Source organism: Argiope bruennichi, chromosome 1, assembly GCF_947563725.1.
Source record: "Argiope bruennichi chromosome 1, qqArgBrue1.1, whole genome shotgun sequence".
Taxonomy (NCBI): domain Eukaryota; kingdom Metazoa; phylum Arthropoda; class Arachnida; order Araneae; family Araneidae; genus Argiope; species Argiope bruennichi.
This window is the reverse complement of record NC_079151.1, coordinates 93,695,394-93,716,909: the sequence shown is the minus strand read 5'-3', so window position 1 is coordinate 93,716,909 and position 21,516 is coordinate 93,695,394. Positions and strand designations below refer to the sequence as shown.

The following is a 21,516-nucleotide window of genomic DNA, read 5'->3' as shown; positions in this document are numbered from 1 at the left end:
TGAATCGAAGCAAACAATTTCGTTGTCTGGTTTAAGAAGATAGTAAAATTGCCAACCATTTCTTTAAGTTAATTAAGAATTGTTAACCATTTAAGAATTGTTAAGAATTGTATCACAATTATTGTAATACAGGGTGTTCATTCATTATTATCTGGGTTTCCGTGCCTCATAACTTTCGAATACGAATATTACGCAAAAACCGATTACGTATTCGTAAATTACAAGTCAAAGAATTTTATTAATGATATTAAAGTGTAAAGCTTGCACAATTTGCACTTTATAGGCATTCACTTGAAGGCGATTATGTATTCGCAAATTACAACTCAAAGAATTTTATTAATGATATTAAAAATATTAATGAATTTGCACATGGCTGCCCTTCGTGGCTCGTAACACATCGAGACGAAATTCGATTTCCCTCCAAGTGTCCGAATTATCCGAAGGAGGATCTTTCTTGTACGTGGTCCTGAAGCGACGTTGAGTAGTTATGACTGATTTAGTTTCGAAAAATCACAATACACACATTGCTTTTTCTTGCACGGTCACCATTTTTATTTATGACGTCATAAATACCCAGACTGCAAATGCGCTAAGATTGCATTGTTGCCACGTAAAATTCTTTAAGTTGTAATTTACGAATACATAATTGCCTTCAGCTGAATGCCTACAAAGTGCAAATTGTGCAAGCTTTACACTTTAATATCATTAATAAAATTCTTTGAGTTGTAATTTACGAATACGTAATCGATTTTTGCGTAATATTTTTTATTCGAAAGTTATGAGGTACGGAAACCCCGACAATAATTAATGAACACCCTGTAGTAATTAAAAAAAACTTTTTAAATAATATAGATTTTAAACCGTATTTATTTCACTTTTATATCTACCAAACGTTATAATTTACTATTCAGGAAAGTTGTAACTCGTTGCCAACGCTAAAGTGAAAATTCTCCACCATGTCAATGACTTAACAAAGATTTAAAAGGAAGTATCTCATTTGAATCACAAAAATGAATGATTGATTAAGTTTATAAATTTTGGCATACGTTTGCATGGAAAACTCATTCATCAGTTGTATAATGGGGGTAATTTTTATATGCTTCATTAAAAATTATTAAAACTAATAATCCAATTTTCTCTCTTTGTAGAATCTAGACAAAATATTTTGTAACTTATAATGATTTCCCAGTGAACAATTACAAAATCTTGTAAGACTGATAATTCAAAATCTATCTAAACGAAACCTCTATGACATTATTACATTTCCTTCTCTAGCAGTTGACATATTATATTGTACAATATTGTTGTATGATGTTAAGCAGCAGTTACAATATTTTAGAATATTGAATAATATATTACCGTACAATATTTTGCAACATGCTGTGCTACCTGGGTTACAAAGCTTCTTATAGATAATAAACTTCAACTCTTCAGCTATTTGAAAAAAGTTTACTGGATTAAACTTTTGATCTCATTAAATATGGTTCGATATACACCAGAAAATAACCAACAAACAAAAATAAGAAGGGAAAAAACTTCTTCTGTCTTACAAAAGAAAATAAATAAAATTAAGAGGTAGAAACACTTCCCATAAATCAAAATAACTTCCCTAAAAGGTCAAACATGTTAATTGAAGTTCTTGTCATTTTGAGTCCTTTGGAAACTTTCTTCTAGATGAATTTTTCTCTGGCCTTAAAAGTTCCCCAAGAGACATTTTAAGTACCGGATCGATGTTCACTTAACTAGTTAAAATGCGGTATTACTCACTGCCGGAAAACTTCTTTCGTAAAGGTCAATACAAAGTTCAAACATTGTTGAAGTTTACGGCAGTAGCTCACAATTAGCTAAAAGTTCAGCGTTTGATCGTGATTGATCTTTGGCAAAGCTTTGCCATTAACGAATTGGGAGCTTTCGTCCAACTTTAAGCTATAAAAGGAGCTTTCTAAATCCATTTAGCAATTAATAAGCAATTTTTTAAAAAGCTCTTAAATGAATCAATCAAGGTTTCTTTATTTTCGATGTTCAGTGAAAAGGTTTTGTTAAAAGGAAGAAACATCTTTTTCTTTTTTACATATTGGAAAGAAATAATTTTTTCGGTAAAATTAATTTTCTCTTAAAGTATCAAATTAAGAAGGGGCTGTTTTTTCTTTCTCGTACACGTACTGTAGAAAAAATATGGTAATTGTAAAAAAATTCGAACTTGAGATTTTGACGAATCTCCACATTTTAGACCATCCTGAATTCGAAAAATACATTTTTAGAAAATGTCCATCTGTCTTCTCTGACATAGATAACTCGAAAACGCTTTCAGCTAGACGGTTGAAATTTGGTATACTGTCCTTACATCAAATTTGCAGATTTCTGTCAAACTTGGAGTAAAATCTGTTCAGAGGAAATCCGTCCATCCGGCTACTTGATTAAAAGATAAAGCGATAATTAACGAAGATGATGAAAGCGATATATAAAACGAAGAGAGCTTGATAGATATAATTCTGTACACATATTTAACATCCATAGTGTAGACATTTGTCAAATTTTAAGTGACTACAGGAGTAGCTTTGTGTCAAATATTGATTTCAATCGGTGGAATAAAATATGTCTAAAACACAAATTCAATTTTTGGACACAACTAACGTGTGCCAGGGATAATAACTCGCCAAAAAACTCTCCAAAATGACACGATAGATTCAATAAAAATGGCATATCCGCTACAAAAGTTGATATTTCGTAACTATTATACACCATTGACAAAGGTATGACAACTTTAGCACAGGGTATACGAGAAAGTTTTTGAAAAACCACTACCCCTCGTTTCAGTTGTTTGATATCAAAATAACACTATTTTTGGGTGACCATTCAATTAAATGTTTTCTTTATATATTAAATAAAATTTCTAATTTTGATAAAAAGAGTGAAGCAACATTTTTTTTCACAGAATTTTGAATCGTTGTATGAATTAATCATAATATTTTCATTTACATTTATTACTTAATCTTATTTTTAGATAAATAGAAAATTTTAATTTTCTTTTAATTCATTATGCGATTGTTTTCGTAAAAAGTTTAATATCATAACTTTTTTAAATTGGCATTTAATCTGTAAATAGCTTAGGAATCGAAACTGTAAAGAGTTGCTGTTATAAGACAGACAAACAAACAGATGAGCGGATAGATAAGTGGTCAGAAAAGCAGGCAACTATAACCATTACATTTATTAAGATACAGACTTAGGCCCAACTTAGGTATAAAGAGATAGATAAAATTTTTGTGAGTAGTGTGATATAAAAATAGTCATGCATGGAATGCAGCGGCTGATCAAGTTAAATGAAGTGGTAACAAGTGAATCAAGCTTGAAGTGCTATCATGTAATGACATTTCAGATTAAGAGTAGGTATTTTTTTTCCTTTGATGAAGCTGTCATAAAAGTTTTCGTTGAACATCTATACATTATTTTAAAAATTAATTAAATTATTTAAAATACAGTTATATATCATGTAAGATTTTTTGTTCTTTAAAAATTCATTAGATCATTAATTAAATCGTTATTACTTGGAACATACATTATAATTAAGAAGCAATTAAATAAGACCATCATGTAAGATTTTATTGTATTAATTAGTTAAAACATCAGAGTTCGGTTGCTGCAATTAAACAAAAATCGAAAAAAAAGAATAAGAAAGCTCTGAATAAAAACGAAAATACTGATGTAAAAAATGCTTATAGAATAGAAATTTTAATGGTAGAAAAAAAGATTGTTTTTGTGGAAAAGGAGAATTTAATATTCTCGTTTTTTGCCTTTTTTGCTAATTAAAATGAATAACTCTTCAAATAAAGACGCTGAGAGCAGACAGTTCTCTGCTCTCTTTTTTATGTCGGTTAACAATCAGCCGAACTACATTTATTTTATTTATAGCTAGTTTCCGAATACTTCTATTCCTAAAAATAATGGGTGAATAATTGTTATTATTCTTTTTACTAAGCTTCAACGAAATAGTTTTCATTCTACATTTAAATTAGTTTCTCTTTTTCATTGCAAGCGTTTTCAAGAGTTTGTTTGCCCATTAATTAGAGACCGGCTCACTCTAAAATTAATTAGTTTTTATCTGCAAAATAAACTTGGCAAGTAATTGATTGATCTGTTCTATATGAATATGTCCAATATTATTAAAAGAAAAACCTATTTCAAAATTAACTCATCAAATAAATATCTAATTTTCGTTCGTTATCTGCTGTTGTTTCTTATGGCACTTGCCATGGACAATCCCGCCGTTACGAAGACAGCGATTTAAGCCGGTGTGGCAGCATCTCTTGTTTTTTTATAGTAGCGCCATCTAGGGACAAGAGAACGACTTAGCTACATACACTTCACAGCCCGATTTACAGGGCGGACTTCATTCACGCATTTCATTCACCGTTCGTAATTTAGACCTGAATCAGAGAACGACCACCCCTGATCCAGTACCCCCCAGTGGTATTACTCTCGACTTGGAGGACTTTGTGACCACGACAGATTTATACGCGCGGCAGCCACCAAGCACGCGGAGAATCTTCGGCCGGCGGGGGTCGAACTCGCAACCTAAGGGACGCGAATCCAACGCTCTACCAATCAGGCTATCCCGGCCTTATTCTGATTTGAATCTAATTTCTATGAAAGACTTTTGCCCTTTTTTGTATTCCTTGAGGTCAAAAAACGAAATGTTGTGAATGTTTGGAGGATATCGACAGATATCATCCGCTTCTCATAACGGCTTCTCATTTGATAAAAAGTTTTAAAACATAGATATTTCCAAAGAACAGCCATCGTGTTGTTGAGAAACAAAATATTGTTATAGAAAAACGATTCATCTGCTGGGTGTGCGGTGACAATGTCCAACAGGATCAATGAAAATTAATGATGTTTCATTCGACTTGGAAACATGAATACACAGCAGAAAACACAGCCGAAAATGTACACAAGAACAGCATTTGCAATAAGCAGATGAATACACTGAATTGCTATTAAATAACTGCAATAATATAAAATGCTCAGAGATAATTATGAACCTTTAAGTTATAGGCCTCTAAATTTTCAGAATACACTTTTCTTAAACGATTTTCACAATTTTGCTCACTATCGTATAAGTGTAGCTCCCGTTGATAGAGTTTACAGCATAGTTTTCAATGAAAAGTTGAATTATAACAACAGTCTTTTTGTAGTATTTTATGCACTTTTGACCATTTGTTTTTCACACATTATTATTATTGGGCTTTTCTTTAACTCCCTGGGCTTCTGCATTAAACTATATGGCGAATATAGTATTTATAAAAGTTATAGTCTCTGTGAACTATAATTAAATTTATTCTTCAATAAATCTATATCTAAGGCTTTCCTTTGATTTTCAAAATATGCATATAATGGTAAAAAGAATTAAGAAGCATAAAGAAAATAAATGTAAATAATAGGAAAGCACTTTCACTTAATTGAGCTTGATTTGCATGTTTGCATGGGATTCTTTTGGCTACTTTTTAAATATTGAATTTTACCTGCAAGTCTATTCCTATATCTTCATCCAACTATAAATTATAACAAATAATGAGGTTGCCAGTTATATTCTTTTTTTTAAAGCAGTTTTACTTTTGGGGTAAAAAAAAGCAGTTTTTTTTTTATATCCGCTGTGTTTAATTATAGTTCTGTAGTTTGAAGATTTTCTTTCATGAGAAGAAACTATAAGATAAATTTCTTCATCCGTTTTTTAACCCAAAAATGCATAACTTATTACTTTTTTACAAAAAGTATTTATGTGTTTTGAATAGTTGTTTAAAATTTAAGAAAATTATTTTTAAAAAATTTTAATTTTTTGTGAATTTAAAAAACATTAAACTGTGTCAAATGGCGACATTATGAATTACACAACATCTCAATGATACAAATCGCAGTATAACAATTCTGAAATAAAAATAAAAGTCTCTTTTTGCCAATATATTTTTAAAACTTCAAAAAAATTACATTTTTAATGGTCGAACTATTCATACAACAGCTATCTTGGTATTTTTTTTTTTTTCATTTTTCCAGTTTAAATCTAATTCTAGTCTAGTTTGGCCATATATCGGTCTTTTCTACAAATGTTTATCAAAAGACATTTCCGAATACTCATTGTTGCCTTTTGGAACAATCTTGAGAAGCATATAAATGGAAATAAATACATGTATCCAAATGGCTACACTGTAGGGTTAAGTTATCAAATTACCTTTCATAGCTGTTTAGTAATATTAACGTCCCGTTTTAAAACAACAGTTGGGCTATTTTGGGACGGACTTCGTAGTTTTTAACCGCGGTCAGATGACGAGGATGACACCTGATCGCCTTCCAAAAGCAAATTATTATGCATTGATAAATATTTCCAATATTCTTGTATATTTTTATATCATCCATTTTTCCAGATGAGGATGAACACTGCAACCGTACCGTTGACATATACCAGGCAGTCTCCAGTCCTCCCGTAACCGATGAAAATCGAAACCGACCCCTACATTGTTCTTACCGGATCCGTGTCCGACCAGCCCGAAATGATTGGGTCGTGTTCGTTCGATTTACTCGCTTGAGGGTGGGGGAGCCCAGCGAGGACCGTAAGAGATGCATCGGAGGCTACGTCCAGATCATCGATGGCTACAGAGACTCAAACCACAGCAACAAAGACGATCCCGGCCACTTCTGTGGAGAGATAGACTCGCCAAAGACTTTTGTTTCTGAGACGCCCCACGTCAAGATCGTTCTGCATGTCGACAGTTATAGCCATGACACATTTTTGCAATTTGATGCGAACGTGGAACAACAGCAGGAGGTAAGTGATGAAATAGAAATTTGACATCCATTTCAGAACACTATTCGATGGTTAAACAATTTTGAGCCACAGGAACTTAAAGAAGTTTACCATGCCATTTTGTATGCAACATCACAATTATATATTCAGTTTCAGCACCAATAAAATGCATGGGAAAGTTTCGAAATGCTGTTGACTTCTTTAATACATCATTTTCAGTGAATAACTCCATATTAGATTAGTCTCGAGGAAAGAGGTCAATTAGAAAGTGGAGCTTAAAGAAGTTTATCTTGCCACTGTGTATGCAATATCACTGTGGTATTTCAGTTTCAGTGGCCAATGTCTCGAAAAATCTTGAAATACTGTAAAAGACTTTAATATGTTATTTCCATGGAACAACTCCATATTAGATTAGTCACTAGGACGAATTAAATTAGAAAAAGAAACTTTCCAAGTCACTTTATATGCAATGTCACTGTCGTATATTCAGGTTCAGTGCCAATATAATGTATGCAAAAAAATCTAGAAACACTGTAAACTTCTTTAATATGTCATTTCCATGGAAGAAGAAATTAGATTAGTCACGAGGAACGAGATTGGTTGGAAAGAGGAACTAAAAGAAGTTTATCATGTCACTGTGTATGCAATATCAGAATGGCATATTCAGTTTCAGTGCCAACATATTGCATGAGGAAATCTAAAAATGCTGTAAGCTTCTTCAATGTGTCATTTTCATGGAACAATTCCAAATGGAAGTAATCACGAAGACAACATGTTTTGGACGACAGATAAAAACTGATAGCTTAGTATAATCCTTAATTTAAATCTACTTATTAATACGATTACCTGTAATTGTCAAATATTACTATTCTTATAATAACAAATAACAGGTAGCATTAATAAACATATAAAAATATTTCGATTAAAATATTTTTATTCGTTTGATTCAGAATATTACAATAAAAAGTAATTCTTGTAAATGAATTTATCCCGATATTTTTATCAGGCATGTGTGTGTGTGTGTGTGTGTGTGCGCGCGTTTTATATAACAACCTTCTCCCTCTATAAGCTAACACCTCTAGTCGCTCGTTATAAAAATGCACTTCCAAGTCTAGGCCAAGAATTAAAAAAAATATAACTGTATTTATTTCAGCTAAAAAATTTGATAGATATGTTGAAAGTTCAGAGTAAGTCATACACTATCGAATGCTTGCCTTCATTATAAAGATTTTTTATAGCATTGACACGAATGAGAATTAATTAGGGGTAAATCTGACTAACGTAGCAGAGAGGATGACGTATTAAAGAGGTTTCACTTTACAATCAAAATACATTAAAAGACGAGACTATTTACCATGAAAATCAGCCCACGGAAATCAATATCTTATCTTTTAAAATAAATAAGCATTTGAAGGATATTAATCCATGGAAATCAATATTTTATCTTTTCAAATAAATAAGAACATGAAGGATATCTTTTCACTGCGCATGTAATATTTCAGCATTCATAACATATTATTATAGAGCCATAACATGTACAATGTTATATATGATACAATTTGTACAATATCTGTTTTAGTTTATGGAAAGTAAACTCTTACTCATAAAAAAACATTTTTTAAATATATTTTCTTTTCTGAACTACATATATTCTTTATATTTCAAAATTTGCATTCTTTTATAGTGTAACAATCAGTAATATCCTGCAGCTTTTGTCTTTTTCTAGTTCTCGTGACTTAATTATATTTATTATTTCTATTACTTATTTAAACATTGCATCAAAAATTACGAATTTTATTTTTGAGTATATTCTTTTCAAAACTTGACCTATTGTTCAGCTAATATTACAACTATTTTTTGTTAAATCAATGTTCCCCTTAAAGCCCAATTTATGGAAATGAGAGAAGATTTAAATATGTCTGGAGATAATAATCTGTCCATTATATGATTTATTATTCTTTCGTTTATCTTTGCACTTATAAGATTGACATATTTTGCGTTTTGAATGCAAAAGGAAGCATTACTTTATTTAGAAGAGTTTTTCAAGTCCTTTAAAAGATTCCAAAATTTTAAGCCCTTTACTTTTAAATAAACATGCTAATTAATTATAAGTCTGTTTCCATAAGGATTTGCATAAGTTTCTTGTCAGCTAATAGCTTAAAATAAGGATTAATAGTGGTTAAATTAATAAATTTTATGTGCTGCACTTTTTATATCCATAATTTCTTTCTTATCATTTAATTATTAATCATATATTTCACTTTCTAAAATAAAGAAATATTCGAGGAAATTTTTAATATGACTTTTATGAATGGTTGTTCATCATCCCAAACCTTGTACATTAAATCTATTTCCTAAACAAAACAGGTCTTAAATTTAATATAAAGAAAAGCATTTTGGCAGCACCAATGCGTTATGAGAAATGTAAAGCTTTAGCAACATCAGTTTTATAAAAATCATTTCATCGCAACTGCTTCTTTCCGACGATAAATCACATTTTAATATCGTGCATTTTTTTTTCAAAGCTAATGCCAGAGCCAACATTTATTAAATTCAAGGATTTTAAAAGATTTGCCGGCATCTAAATTAAATTCTGTTGCTTAGGAATGAGGTATGATTGATAAATAATGTGGAACTACATTTTAGTTAGTTTTGTTGATGTCTTAAACTAATAAAAAAATGTGAGAAACCTGTCAGTGACAGATTAAATTTTGATTCCCGAAATATTTTGCGTTTCGAAACGTTAATCAAACGTCGCGTTTCGAAAACTTTAATCAAATTTAAGCTTTAGAAAGCAAGATGTGATATCAATAAAGCTATTTTTTGGGGATATTTTAGAATAATTTTTTTAATATCTATCAAAAAATTAATTTATCTAAAATAGAAATTAATGATATGATTCAAAAGTGTTTCATAAAATGAACAGAATAATAAAGTTAATATTTAATGTTTTACATGTAACGACTTTTTCTTTCTAAATTCTACTATTAAAAATAAACTTTTAGTACAGTTTTCTATATTATTTGTCTATATTATACATCTTTGGTAATAAATTTTATTTTTAAAATTAACATTCCAATCTTAATACGCACTTAAATAAAAAAAAAATACATTTTAAAACATATTATTCATGTTAAATATAAAGATTTTATATTCCCTTAAATACTTAGGAACAAAAATTCGAGAAAGATTCAACAGTATGAAGAATCTTACTAATGAAGTTAACAAATTTGTCATTTACTTATCAGGCCAGTGTGCATTTTTTGCCCATTGATTAAAAATATATGTATTAATCTTAGTAAAAAAGGATTGATATTTTAATAAGTAATAAAATTTTCTGTTGTCCCATCTTTTATTCTTATTGGTAGTTAAAGAGAAATTTCTATCCTTATGACTATTTTTAAGATATGCTGTAGAACTATAAAAGGAACTGAAGCAATCTACCTTTCGTTAACCCTTTCTAAGGCCCTGGGAAGTATGTTTACCACCAAATTTATCAATCTTTGTATGAAATTATGTAGGTTGGCAAAAGTTCTGACAATTTTTTTTAGTAAGTCAGAAACTTAGAGGCTTCAGTTCTTTATCTCACATAAAATGATGTGTCTTGATTTGTTACTTAATTATTAATTAACCAAATTAATTAATTAATCAAATTAAATTTATCTAATAAGCAAAATGAATCCCTTTTCTTATTCTAATTTCAAGCCTAAAAATATTTTAACATAATATGACTAGAAAAAAATGGCCCTTTAAAGGGTTAAAAGGACAAAGAATGAAAGTGGCTGTTAGCAATTGCTGTCCAGGCTTATATGTATTCGAAATGAGAATATTTCCTGACTTAGAAGATGAAATAATGAATTATTAATTCAACAATTTATTTGGTGGTATTGAAATTTTAATCTTAGGCAATTCTATTGTAAATATCAGATTCATGAGGTTGCGAATAAATTAAAATTATTAGAAACAAATGGAATCCAACACAAAAATTTACTATCAATCAACCAATATTTCTGTAGTGATTCTTAATGTAATGTCAACAGTTTAATTCCAATTATAAGAACTTTCAGAATGCTTCTGATCTAATTGAAACAAACAGTCATTAAACAGTTAATTAGCTTTTCCATTATGTAAACAAAATATCACGAATGCAAACTATTTACGACAGGAACTCTTCGCTTTGTTATCCTAAATGAAAGAACTTTTATTGAAAGTGATGTCTAGCGACTAGAAGCCAAAACTAATTATCATCTATTTCGTTATTTTCATTCAGAGTGTATATGTGAATTGTTGTTTTAAGGAATTAATTGACAGCACTAGGATAATTGTTGCTAATAGGTTGATTCTCTTAAATATAGAAGCGTTCTTTAATATTTAATATTAGAACACGATATCATCATCTTTGAAAAATTATTTTTAAAAAATCATTTTATGATTTAAGTTTATACATTAAAATATAGAAATTTCGATATATATATATATGTGTAATGATATTTTAAACTCTTAATTTAATCCAAATTAATTTCCAAAACTTTACCTTAATTTTCCCCATCGTAACTTCATTCTAAAATATTCTCTTATATCCAATTCCACTTTCGGTTTAATTAATTTCTCTGTAAAAATAATGCGCCATCAGTACTACGTATCAAATGAAAGTGATACTTCCGTTACTCTTCTCAAGGTCAACATAAGAATTCCCTTGGCGCGTGGTCAGAAATCCAATGTTATATAAGACTAGTGATCATTTGTTCGTCCCTTTCTTACTTCTGTGTTTGTGCCGCGCTGTATCTTCTTATTCATAATTATGCTTTCCGGAAATGGATATTAAAACGAAATTAAAAATACAAAGTCTCTTCACTGCTTCGAACCTCCATTCTACTTAAACCATAATAATGTTACGTATTATTTAGTCGACAGGATCCGAAAAGCATTATATATATATATATATATATATATATATATATATATATATATATATATATATATATATATATATATATAATTTTTACTATTTCCAGGTACATGCCCGTTATGGTCAATATGCCCAACTGTATCCGCATCGTAGAGGTACGCCCGTGCCCGGATCATACTGTGACCGAACCTTTCATGGCTGTGCCCCTACCAGATGCTTTGTTCAGTCTCCTGGATTTCCTGGAATTTATCCCAGGTATTGTTCTTGGTATTTTGTCATTAAATTTGAAAATTAATTTTTCATTCGTTTCACATAAGCATACATTTTTATTTTTCGATTCGGAAGATTTCGGATTTCAAATGTTCTTGTTAAATTATTGATGGTATAACATTCCATATATAGTGTTTCATAAAAGTGCTTTTACACTTTATGCAGGTATAATATAAACTGTTAATATTTTAAGGATTCATAACAAATTAATTAAATATGCCAATAATTTTAGTATTAAAAGTAATTTAGTAATACAAATTAATTAATTCATAAAATATGATTTTTTTGTGTTATAGTAGAAATTAATGAAGACTTAAGGCTTTGTCATTTTTTTACTAAGAATGGCGTAAACACTTAAAGGGTGCAAAAACGATGATATAATCATTTGAACTTATTGTAATCTAATCAAAATTACCTTCTTTTCAATAATATTATTAGTCTAATTTAAATTTATCATCCTGTTTACAATGAAGATGTTGTAAAGAACTGCGCCGTTGGTTTAATCAAACAATTAGACTAATTAGAACGAAGCAACACACAACAGCACGACACTGAGAACTTAACCTCACTGATTGGGCTTAGCTTTTATACATATATAGAATATTCGAGAACAATCCAGTTTGAATATTCAGGAAAGATCTAGAACCTACCAGAACTTAGATAAACAATAGATTAAAATTTAAGTAAAAAAATTCCATTGTTTGGATTGTGGGATCCAATCGTGGACGGAATTCAAACCACGGGCCAACCAATTTTAAATGCGATGCTCTGCCAACAGAGCCACGGCGATTGCTAGCTATTCTGCTTTATGCAGCAATGTATATAAGTAATGAGTTTTAATCGATTACTATTTCGCAGATTTTATTCGCGTATCGTTTTTGGGTAAAATAAATGAATTAAATTATTTTTTATAGTTATTGTTTCTGATCGATTGATAATCCTTATATGATAAAGAAACAGCATTTATATTTATTAGGTCTTAAGTATGTGATGCTATGTAATAGAATTTGGATTAAGTATTTTATTTCGAACTTATGAAGCCAGAATTTACAACCAAAGCTTATTATTACGAGAACTTGCAAAAAGGTTGTTTTTGTTATATTATGTGTTCAAAAGATGTTCTTGACCTCTCTCCTAAAATTAAATACTTTCACATTACTATAGAGATATAAGGGCCTATCCGGAGAGAATTTCTGTGAATAAGTTGTTTTAAAATATCTCTCTGAAAAGAATACACAAACGATTTAAGGCAAAGATAAAGTATTAAACACTTACACACTAAATCCTTTTCATTTTCGAGATAAATTAAACACAGTGCAGATACTCTGGCAAAATGAAACCAACAAACAAAAAGTCACGCACTCTTAGAGAATATATTTTCAAGAGATTAATTATTAAATTTAGGTTTTGGTTAATAAGCACAATTGTTTTAATCCATTTTTATTTAAAAAGAGAAGCAAACGATTTAATCATAAAATCAAAAACAATATTAAATGAAGGAATTTGTTGATTGACCTGAAAATAATATAAAAGAAATTGACCATATTCTAATTGAAATATTTGCTTTTGTTATACTAATATTTCTAAACAATATGGAAATAAAACACCAATTGAAATTTAGAAATAAAACGGAAGATGTCAGTTGCATATTCACTTCATAGCTTCCTTATGGTCCAAAACAATACTCTTAGAATTTTCCAAATCTATAAATTTCTGTAAAATCTCTCAGCTAAACTTTGTGATTCTATCGTGCTTGTCGTTTTGGCAGGTCTGCATTGCTTTTTTTAATTAATAATGCATCATTCATTTTCTCAAATCTATTTTTTTCCTCTTTTCCACACTTTAAGCTATCACGCTTTGTAAAGAGATTCGCTCAAGTATTTTTTAAAGGGCGTTCAACAGAAGTCGTGGACATTTCCTTTTAAGTAGATTTTCTTTATTGGTTATCGAATGAATAATGTAGCTTTTGATTGTAGCTATATTATTTTTTTGAAATAAGAAAGAAAAGAAGATACAGGAAAAACACATATCATCAGTAATATATACCTCAAGAATGCAAATAGCAGATTCACAGAGTTTTATTAACGCCTTGAATCCCAAAATTGGACTAAAAATTCGTCGGAAGAAAAATAGTCAAAGTCATGCTTTCAAGAACTTTACGATGAAAAGATAAAAAACGAAATTCTTCTCTAGTGTATCTCTCACATACGCGTACCAGCTGAAAGATTGATTGAAATATCCCCAAATTATAAATGAAATCATTAGCAATGCCTTGTTTATAATTTGCAAGATGCAAGAGCAGTCAAAGTCATGCTTTCGTAGAATTCTACGATGAAGATAAAAAATGAAATTCTTCTCTAGTGTATCTCTCACATACGCGTACCAGCTGAAAGATTGATTGAAATATCCCCAAATTATAAATGAAATCATTAGCAATGCCTTGTTTATAATTTGCAAGATGCAAGAGCAGTCAAAGTCATGCTTTCGTAGAATTCTACGATGAAGATAAAAAACGAAATTCTTCTCTAGTGTATCTCTCACATACGCGTACCAGCTGAAAGATTGATTGAAATATCCCCAAATTATAAATGAAATCATTAGCAATGCCTTGTTTATAATTTGCAAGATGCAAGAGCAGTCAAAGTCATGTTTTCGTAGAATTCTACGATGAAGATAAAAAATGAAATTCTTCTCCAGTGTATCTGAATAGCAAGAATAGTCAAAAATAATAAAACGAAATTCTTCTCTAATGTATCTCTCACATAAACGCGCCGGCTAGAAGGTTAAATGAAATATCCCAAAATTTTAATGATCTCTTTAGCAAGAACCTCTTTTGGCATTACTGGTTATACTTGTATAATTACGATCAATGATTTGACTATTTTACAAATGGCGAAAACATATATTTGCATAAAAAGAATCTAAATACTGAATTTTTTATATATGTAAAAAAATTATTGCATTAATATGCAATAGTTTTTTTTATGTGTGTGTCAAGAGAAATAACATAAATGGAGATTTTATCAAATCCCTGTGGTAGATGATCAGTTCATGGAAGAAGTTAAAATAGCAACTTTGTGGGGTGATTTCTCAAAAGAAAGTGAATGATTTGATCAAATCTCTAATGTAGAGGATCAATTCACAGAAGATGTTAAAATAACAACTCCGTGTGATTAATTTCCCAAAGAAAGTAAGTGAATTTTAGAACATGAAGTGAAGGAAATTCCCAAAGAAAGAAAGTGAATTTTAGAAAATTAATCACACGGAGTTGTTATTTTAACATCTTCTGTGAATTGATCATCTACCTTAGAGATTTGATCAAATCACTCACTTTCTTTTGAGAAATCACCCCACAGAGTTGCTATTTTAACTTCTTCCATGAACTGATCATCTCCGTTAGGGATTTGCTTGCTTTCACTCACTTCTTTCTGTAGGGAAATCACCCCGCTGAGTTGTTATGTTAACATCTTCCGTGAATTGATCATCTGCCTTCGAGATTTGATCAAATCACTTACTTTCTTTTGAGAAATCCCCCCGCAGAGTTGCTATTCTAACTTCTACTGAACTGATCATATACGTTAGTGACTTGATCAAATCACTTGCTTTCTGTAGGGAAATCACACCACAGAGTTGTTATGTTAACATCTTCCGTGAACTGATCCTCTACCTTAGAGAGTTGATCAAATCACTTACTTTCTTTTGAGAAATCACCCCGCAGAGGTGTAATTCTAACTTCTTCCATGAACTGATCATCTCTGTTTGGGATTTGATCAAATCACTTGCTTTATGTAGGGAAATCACACCACAGAGTTGTAATGCTAACATCTTCCGTTAATTGATCATCTACCCCAAGGATTTGATCAAATCTCCACTTCCATGTGACATGTGTATTTCTCAATAATTGATGCAAAAATGTTTCTTCTAACAAAATTGTATCAAATCTCACATCTTTTTGCCCATGTTCATGATCAGAATATTTTCTTTTAGTGCAAAAGAATATTCTTGATCGATGAAACTGACTGTGTTTTTTCCTTCATTTTCGAAAAGGAAAGGAAATCCTGTATCCTTGAATCATATTATTTTTATTTCCTTTCATTATCTTCATTATTCTAGAGTGCTTGCATAAAATCTTCGCGAAGATTTCATTTCGATTAAAATAAGACTCGTGATAAATAGAAAAAGTGAATTATTTAGTTCCTTTCTAATGAATTTTGGGCGAAGAAGCCGTAAACCTAAAAAAATAAGTATTTTCCCTCATAAAAAAAAGAGATCCGGATGAATCCGGATAAGCTATTTTTACACGCAATTATTTGATTTGTTGCTTGGAAACGAAAGTTGCTTCCTTCCGATTTGGTACACTAAATTCACGAATCCCTTTAATAGCATTCACAATTTCAGGGTTTCCGTGACCAAATTAGTTTTGGGAAATGTAGTCGCATTTGGAAGCAATTAAGCATGGTTTTTCTTTTTACCCTATCACGTATCTCTAACCGTATTATGTATTTCTGGAATCACGTAATGAGATTCCTAAATATTAAATTCGAATCGTAAAAAAAAATTATCAATTGCTTTTTTTGTTGAAAAACTTGTGAATGAAAATGGGGAAACTTGAGAATTAGTGAATTTAGTGTGAGTTAAAATCTTACTCTCTGATTATTATTTATCTTTTTAAGCAATTGAAATTTTTGTTAAAATGGAAATTTTTTATGACTTGTTAACCAATCTCTCAATGTCGAAATCAACAAAAAACAAAACATACTGCAAACGATATCTGTCAAATTATCAATAAAAAAAGATGCACGAAAATAGAACGTCTGAGATGAAAATAATAGCAATTTATCAGATTCCTATTCGTTGATTGGATATTTAACTATGGTTCCATTTACTTTTAAAATATACTGGTTGGAAATATTTAATAAAAAATTAATACATACATAATTTAATAATAATTAATACATAAATGTCCTTAAAACTATCCTTCATACGATAGAACCAACTGTGCTAAGAAGTAACATAACTGAATTGGATCAATATTTTGAGTAATTAAATTCTTTATATTTAAACAAGCACAAACTTCTGAAATCAGCTATCTCAAAATAGAAATCAGTCAAATCTATAAATTTAGCGTAACAAACACAAATTTATCATAAATTCGATGTTTTAAAGGCGTTATTTCTCTTTCAGTTTTATTAAGAGGTTATTTTAACTGCTTGTTTTTAAAAAAAGAAATAAAAATTCAAATCTGATTTGCTCGATTTTAATGAACTTTTAAGATGAGTTCCAAAAATGTAGAGGAAATGCGCTTCAAGAATGAATATTATTCTATTCTTTTCATTCTTTATATATGCTCTAATCTTCATTTCTTTTGAAGTAGTTCTATTATGTTTACTTTATAACTTCAAGAGGAACAAAGTAAAGAAATACAAGGGATCACTTTTCATCACTTATTATTCAGCTTTTGAGGGAATTTCATTTTGAAAACAACTTATTAAAATACTATTTAGAAATCAAGATGTCTTCCCAAAAAAGGAAAAATATTGAAATTTTGTCCGTCATTTATTATGGTAATGAACAATCATAATCATATTTTGCTAAAATTCTTCTTCTCTTTCATAAAGAAAAAAGTATTCATGAATATTAATTATGTAGTTTAATTCATATTTTATGACAGAAATTAAAATTCAGCTTTCGTAATTATGAGATTTTACAGCAAAAAAAAAAAACTTTCCATTAACTTTATTCTTCAAAGTAAATGAAGGAAAAGTATTAAAATTATTCTACAATCTTTGATGAAGATGGTAAACAAAAACACTTTTCTTTTAAAAGATTAATTATTCTTTTTAAAATTAGAAAAGAAATAACATTAAAATATTTTTCTAAATTGTAATTCTAAAATTTATAACTTAAATACACAATCATTCATCCTTTTGTGCCTATCATAGTAAATAAAAAACTGTACGAAAAAAAGGAAAATCCACTAAATCTGCATTTTGTTAGATTAATATGAAGAACACAAAATTTCCGTGGTTCTAAAATTTAAAAAAAATTAATTCAGAAGGAAAAAAAATCTTCTTCTTGAAATCTGAAATTCAAGATCAGAAACAGAAAAAGTAATTTGTCTTTAAGCTGTGAATTTAAATTCCATCTATTAACTGAGAGAATTTTTAGAACAGGTTGACAATTATTGATAAACTTATATTACAGATCCTTACCTATGTCATATATTACCATATCTTGAGCTTTTCGACCCGACTTTTTCAGAGTTAAAATTTTAAACCCCTTATAAAAATAAGGTTTTTTTACCAATTCTCATGTAAAAACCAATACCAATACTCATGCTCTTATAATACTCATACAATACAATACAATACTCAATATAATACAATACTCATACTCTTTTTTACCAATACTCATGTCATGTAGGATTTCTTTACCCAATAGGGAATGAGGACTTATGTCTTGGACATATATATCTATTACGGGCCAAAGGATTAAACTATATAGACATCTACGGAAAAAAATTATATTATAATGATATTCTTGATAGTGCCATACGGTATTTTCACTTTCTGATAACCTAATACAGAGAAAGTATTGTCAAAATTCGAAATCGAGACTTTCTCGAATCTACAAGATTTATACTTTCCTGAGTTGGAAAAACACATTTTTAGAAAATGGCCATCTGTCTATGACAAAGATAACTAAAAACTCCGCTTTGATCTAAGCGGATAAAATTTGGTACATAGCCTTTATATAAAATTTTTAAAAATCTATCAAATTTTAAGTGAAATCTTTTAAGCCAGTCAGCTCAAATATAAATTAACACGATAATTACAAAACAAAGAGAGCTAGGTATATAAAATTCCATGCAACAAGCAGTTGGCCGTCTGTCGGTCTGTACTTTCAGAAACATGTAAACGCGGTAATTCAAAAAAGCCATAACTTAAATATATCAAATGAGGCAAGGTATTTTGTGACTAGAAGTAAAGATATGTGTCAAAATCTTTGTTTCAGTCGGTTTTGAAAAACACATCTAAAACACAAATTCGATTTTTGGATATTATTAGCCGCAAGCCAATGATTAATCGCCAAATAACTCGCCTAGATCCAGCAACTATACTAAATTCAAGCCAAATATTAATATTTCGTAACTATTGTATGCCTATGCTATGCACGACATTCTGTGGGATAACATTTTTATTAGAGAATGTACGAAAAAGTTTTGAGGTGACCTCTACCGTTGGTTGTGTGGTGAATAGCTTATAAGTAAGTTAACAGCTACGCTACCCGAGCAATTGCTTTTGTATCGTGGTCATGTTACTGGTCCACAAGGTCCCAGGTTCTATCCTCGCTCATCACAATTCGCCACAGTTGATAGCAAGATTTCGATAAGTTAAAAGAAGATTTATGTTAAGGGAAACTGTTTTACAGAATATAAAAAAAATTTTGGTTCTTTGGAGATTATTTCAGATATTCGTCTTTGTTTTTCAGGAATCTGCGCTGCCGCTACAATTTGGTTGTGAGTCGAAGTGTAGTAGCTTTGGATATGAACGCTTTCGACGTGGATGGTCTCAGATGTGACAATTTGCTGCTCTGTTTTCCTCGTCCAGTGACAAAAGAACCTTCGGAGTGTCCATTTGATTACGTCAAAGTCTACGATGGGCCCACGGAAGAGAGTCCTTTAATCGTTACATTGTGCGGTAAGATCCGATGATTCTTAAGATCCTATTCTTATTTTTTCTCTGTATTTTATAGGATCCATTAAGGATAAAAGTTATTCTTCCAGTATCTAATTTTAACTAAATGTTTAATCTCCTTTTTAAATTTTTGCTTAGATTTATATAACAAATATCTATTTCTAGCTAGATGGTTAGTTTCTTTTTAAATCTTTGCTTAGATTTATATATCCAATTTCTATTTTTACCTAAATATTTAGTCATCTTTTATATTTCGGTTTAGATTTATATATTAAATATCTTCAATAAGGTGTTAAGAATTCTTTGGATTTATTTTTCACCATACTTTATATATCTGATAATTAAAATTAAAAGTTCAATCTTAATTTAAGCATATTTTCGCCTAGTTTAATCTATCCATCGTTTAGATTTAATTGTATACTTTCTTTAGAATTATTTTCACCTGATATTACAATATTTATCAAATTTTTTTCTACTAAAATATTCATCTTCTTTAAATATATCTTTCACTTTCTAGATCTATTTAATATTTTCGCACCAATATTTGATCTTATTTAGACATATTTTTTCTTGATTTCACTTATCCATCGCATAGAACTATCATGTCTTCTTTAAGAATATTTTCTTCTAGTTTTTTTTTTTTTTTTTTTTTTTCAAATAAGTATCCAATCTTCTTTAGAAGTATTTTTCTCTATCTAGATTAGTATAGTATTTTTGGAATGAAAACTTAATCTTATTAGGTATATTTTTCCTGTCTAGATCCATATATTTTTAAAATAGAAGTTAAGGTATATTTTCTCCTTGTTTTATCTTTCCTATGCTTACAACTAAATTTTTATCTGTTTAATTTCAACTAATTTTATTTTTCAAATTTCTTTGAAATAAATTTCTAGTCTTTTTAAGATGTACTTTTTTCTTCTTTATCTGCAAAATATTTTCAACTAGATGCTTCATCTCGTACATATAAATCTAGCTTTTACTATCAAGTTCAATGAAATATTTCAAAAATATCCAATTAAAAAAATCTGTTATTGTTGTTGTTTTTATTTAATTTAAAAGATTATTTATTTAATTAATCTCGTACATATAAATCTAGCTTTTACTATCAAGTTCAATGAAATATTTCAAAAATATCCAATTAAAAAAATCTGTTATTGTTGTTGTTTTTATTTAATTTAAAAGATTATTTATTTAATTAATCTCGTACATATAAATCTAGCTTTTACTATCAAGTTCAATGAAATATTTCAAAAATATCCAATTAAAAAAATCTGTTATTGTTGTTGTTTTTATTTAATTTAAAAGATTATTTATTTAATTAATCTCGTACATATAAATCTAGCTTTTACTATCAAGTTCAATGAAATATTTCAAAAATATCCAATTAAAAAAATCTGTTATTGTTGTTGTTTTTATTTAATTTAAAAGATTATTTATTTAATTAATCTCGTACATATAAATCTAGCTTTTACTATCAAGTTCAATGAAATATTTCAAAAATATCCAATTAAAAAAATCTGTTATTGTTGTTGTTTTTATTTAATTTAAAAGATTATTTATTTAATTAATCTCGTACATATAAATCTAGCTTTTACTATCAAGTTCAATGAAATATTTCAAAAATATCCAATTAAAAAAATCTGTTATTGTTGTTGTTTTTATTTAATTTAAAAGCAACGGAGACCTAGAAGCAACGGATCATTAATCTTTTATCATTTTAAACGAAAATCTCAGAAAAGTCAAAAATTTAATTTGTGGAATTATAATGAAACGAAAAAAATCTTATAAAATGAATGTTATAATCTTGATTTTAATAGATAATGCAGATTATGTATAACATG

The 21,516-nt window shown here is 29.2% G+C and overlaps 1 protein-coding gene across 2 annotated transcripts in view; it reads left to right on the top strand.

Annotated features, from left to right (window-relative positions):
- Nucleotides 1–21,516, top strand: part of LOC129980824 (uncharacterized) — a 46,189-nt gene that overhangs the window by 7,592 nt on the left and 17,081 nt on the right. For both annotated transcript variants that reach the window (XM_056091240.1, XM_056091230.1), the window contains exons 2-4: nucleotides 6,420–6,820; nucleotides 11,815–11,963; nucleotides 19,470–19,678. In XM_056091240.1, the coding sequence (XP_055947215.1) occupies nucleotides 6,420–6,820; nucleotides 11,815–11,963; nucleotides 19,470–19,678 (759 nt within the window). The remainder of the gene's footprint in view (nucleotides 1–6,419; nucleotides 6,821–11,814; nucleotides 11,964–19,469; nucleotides 19,679–21,516) is intronic.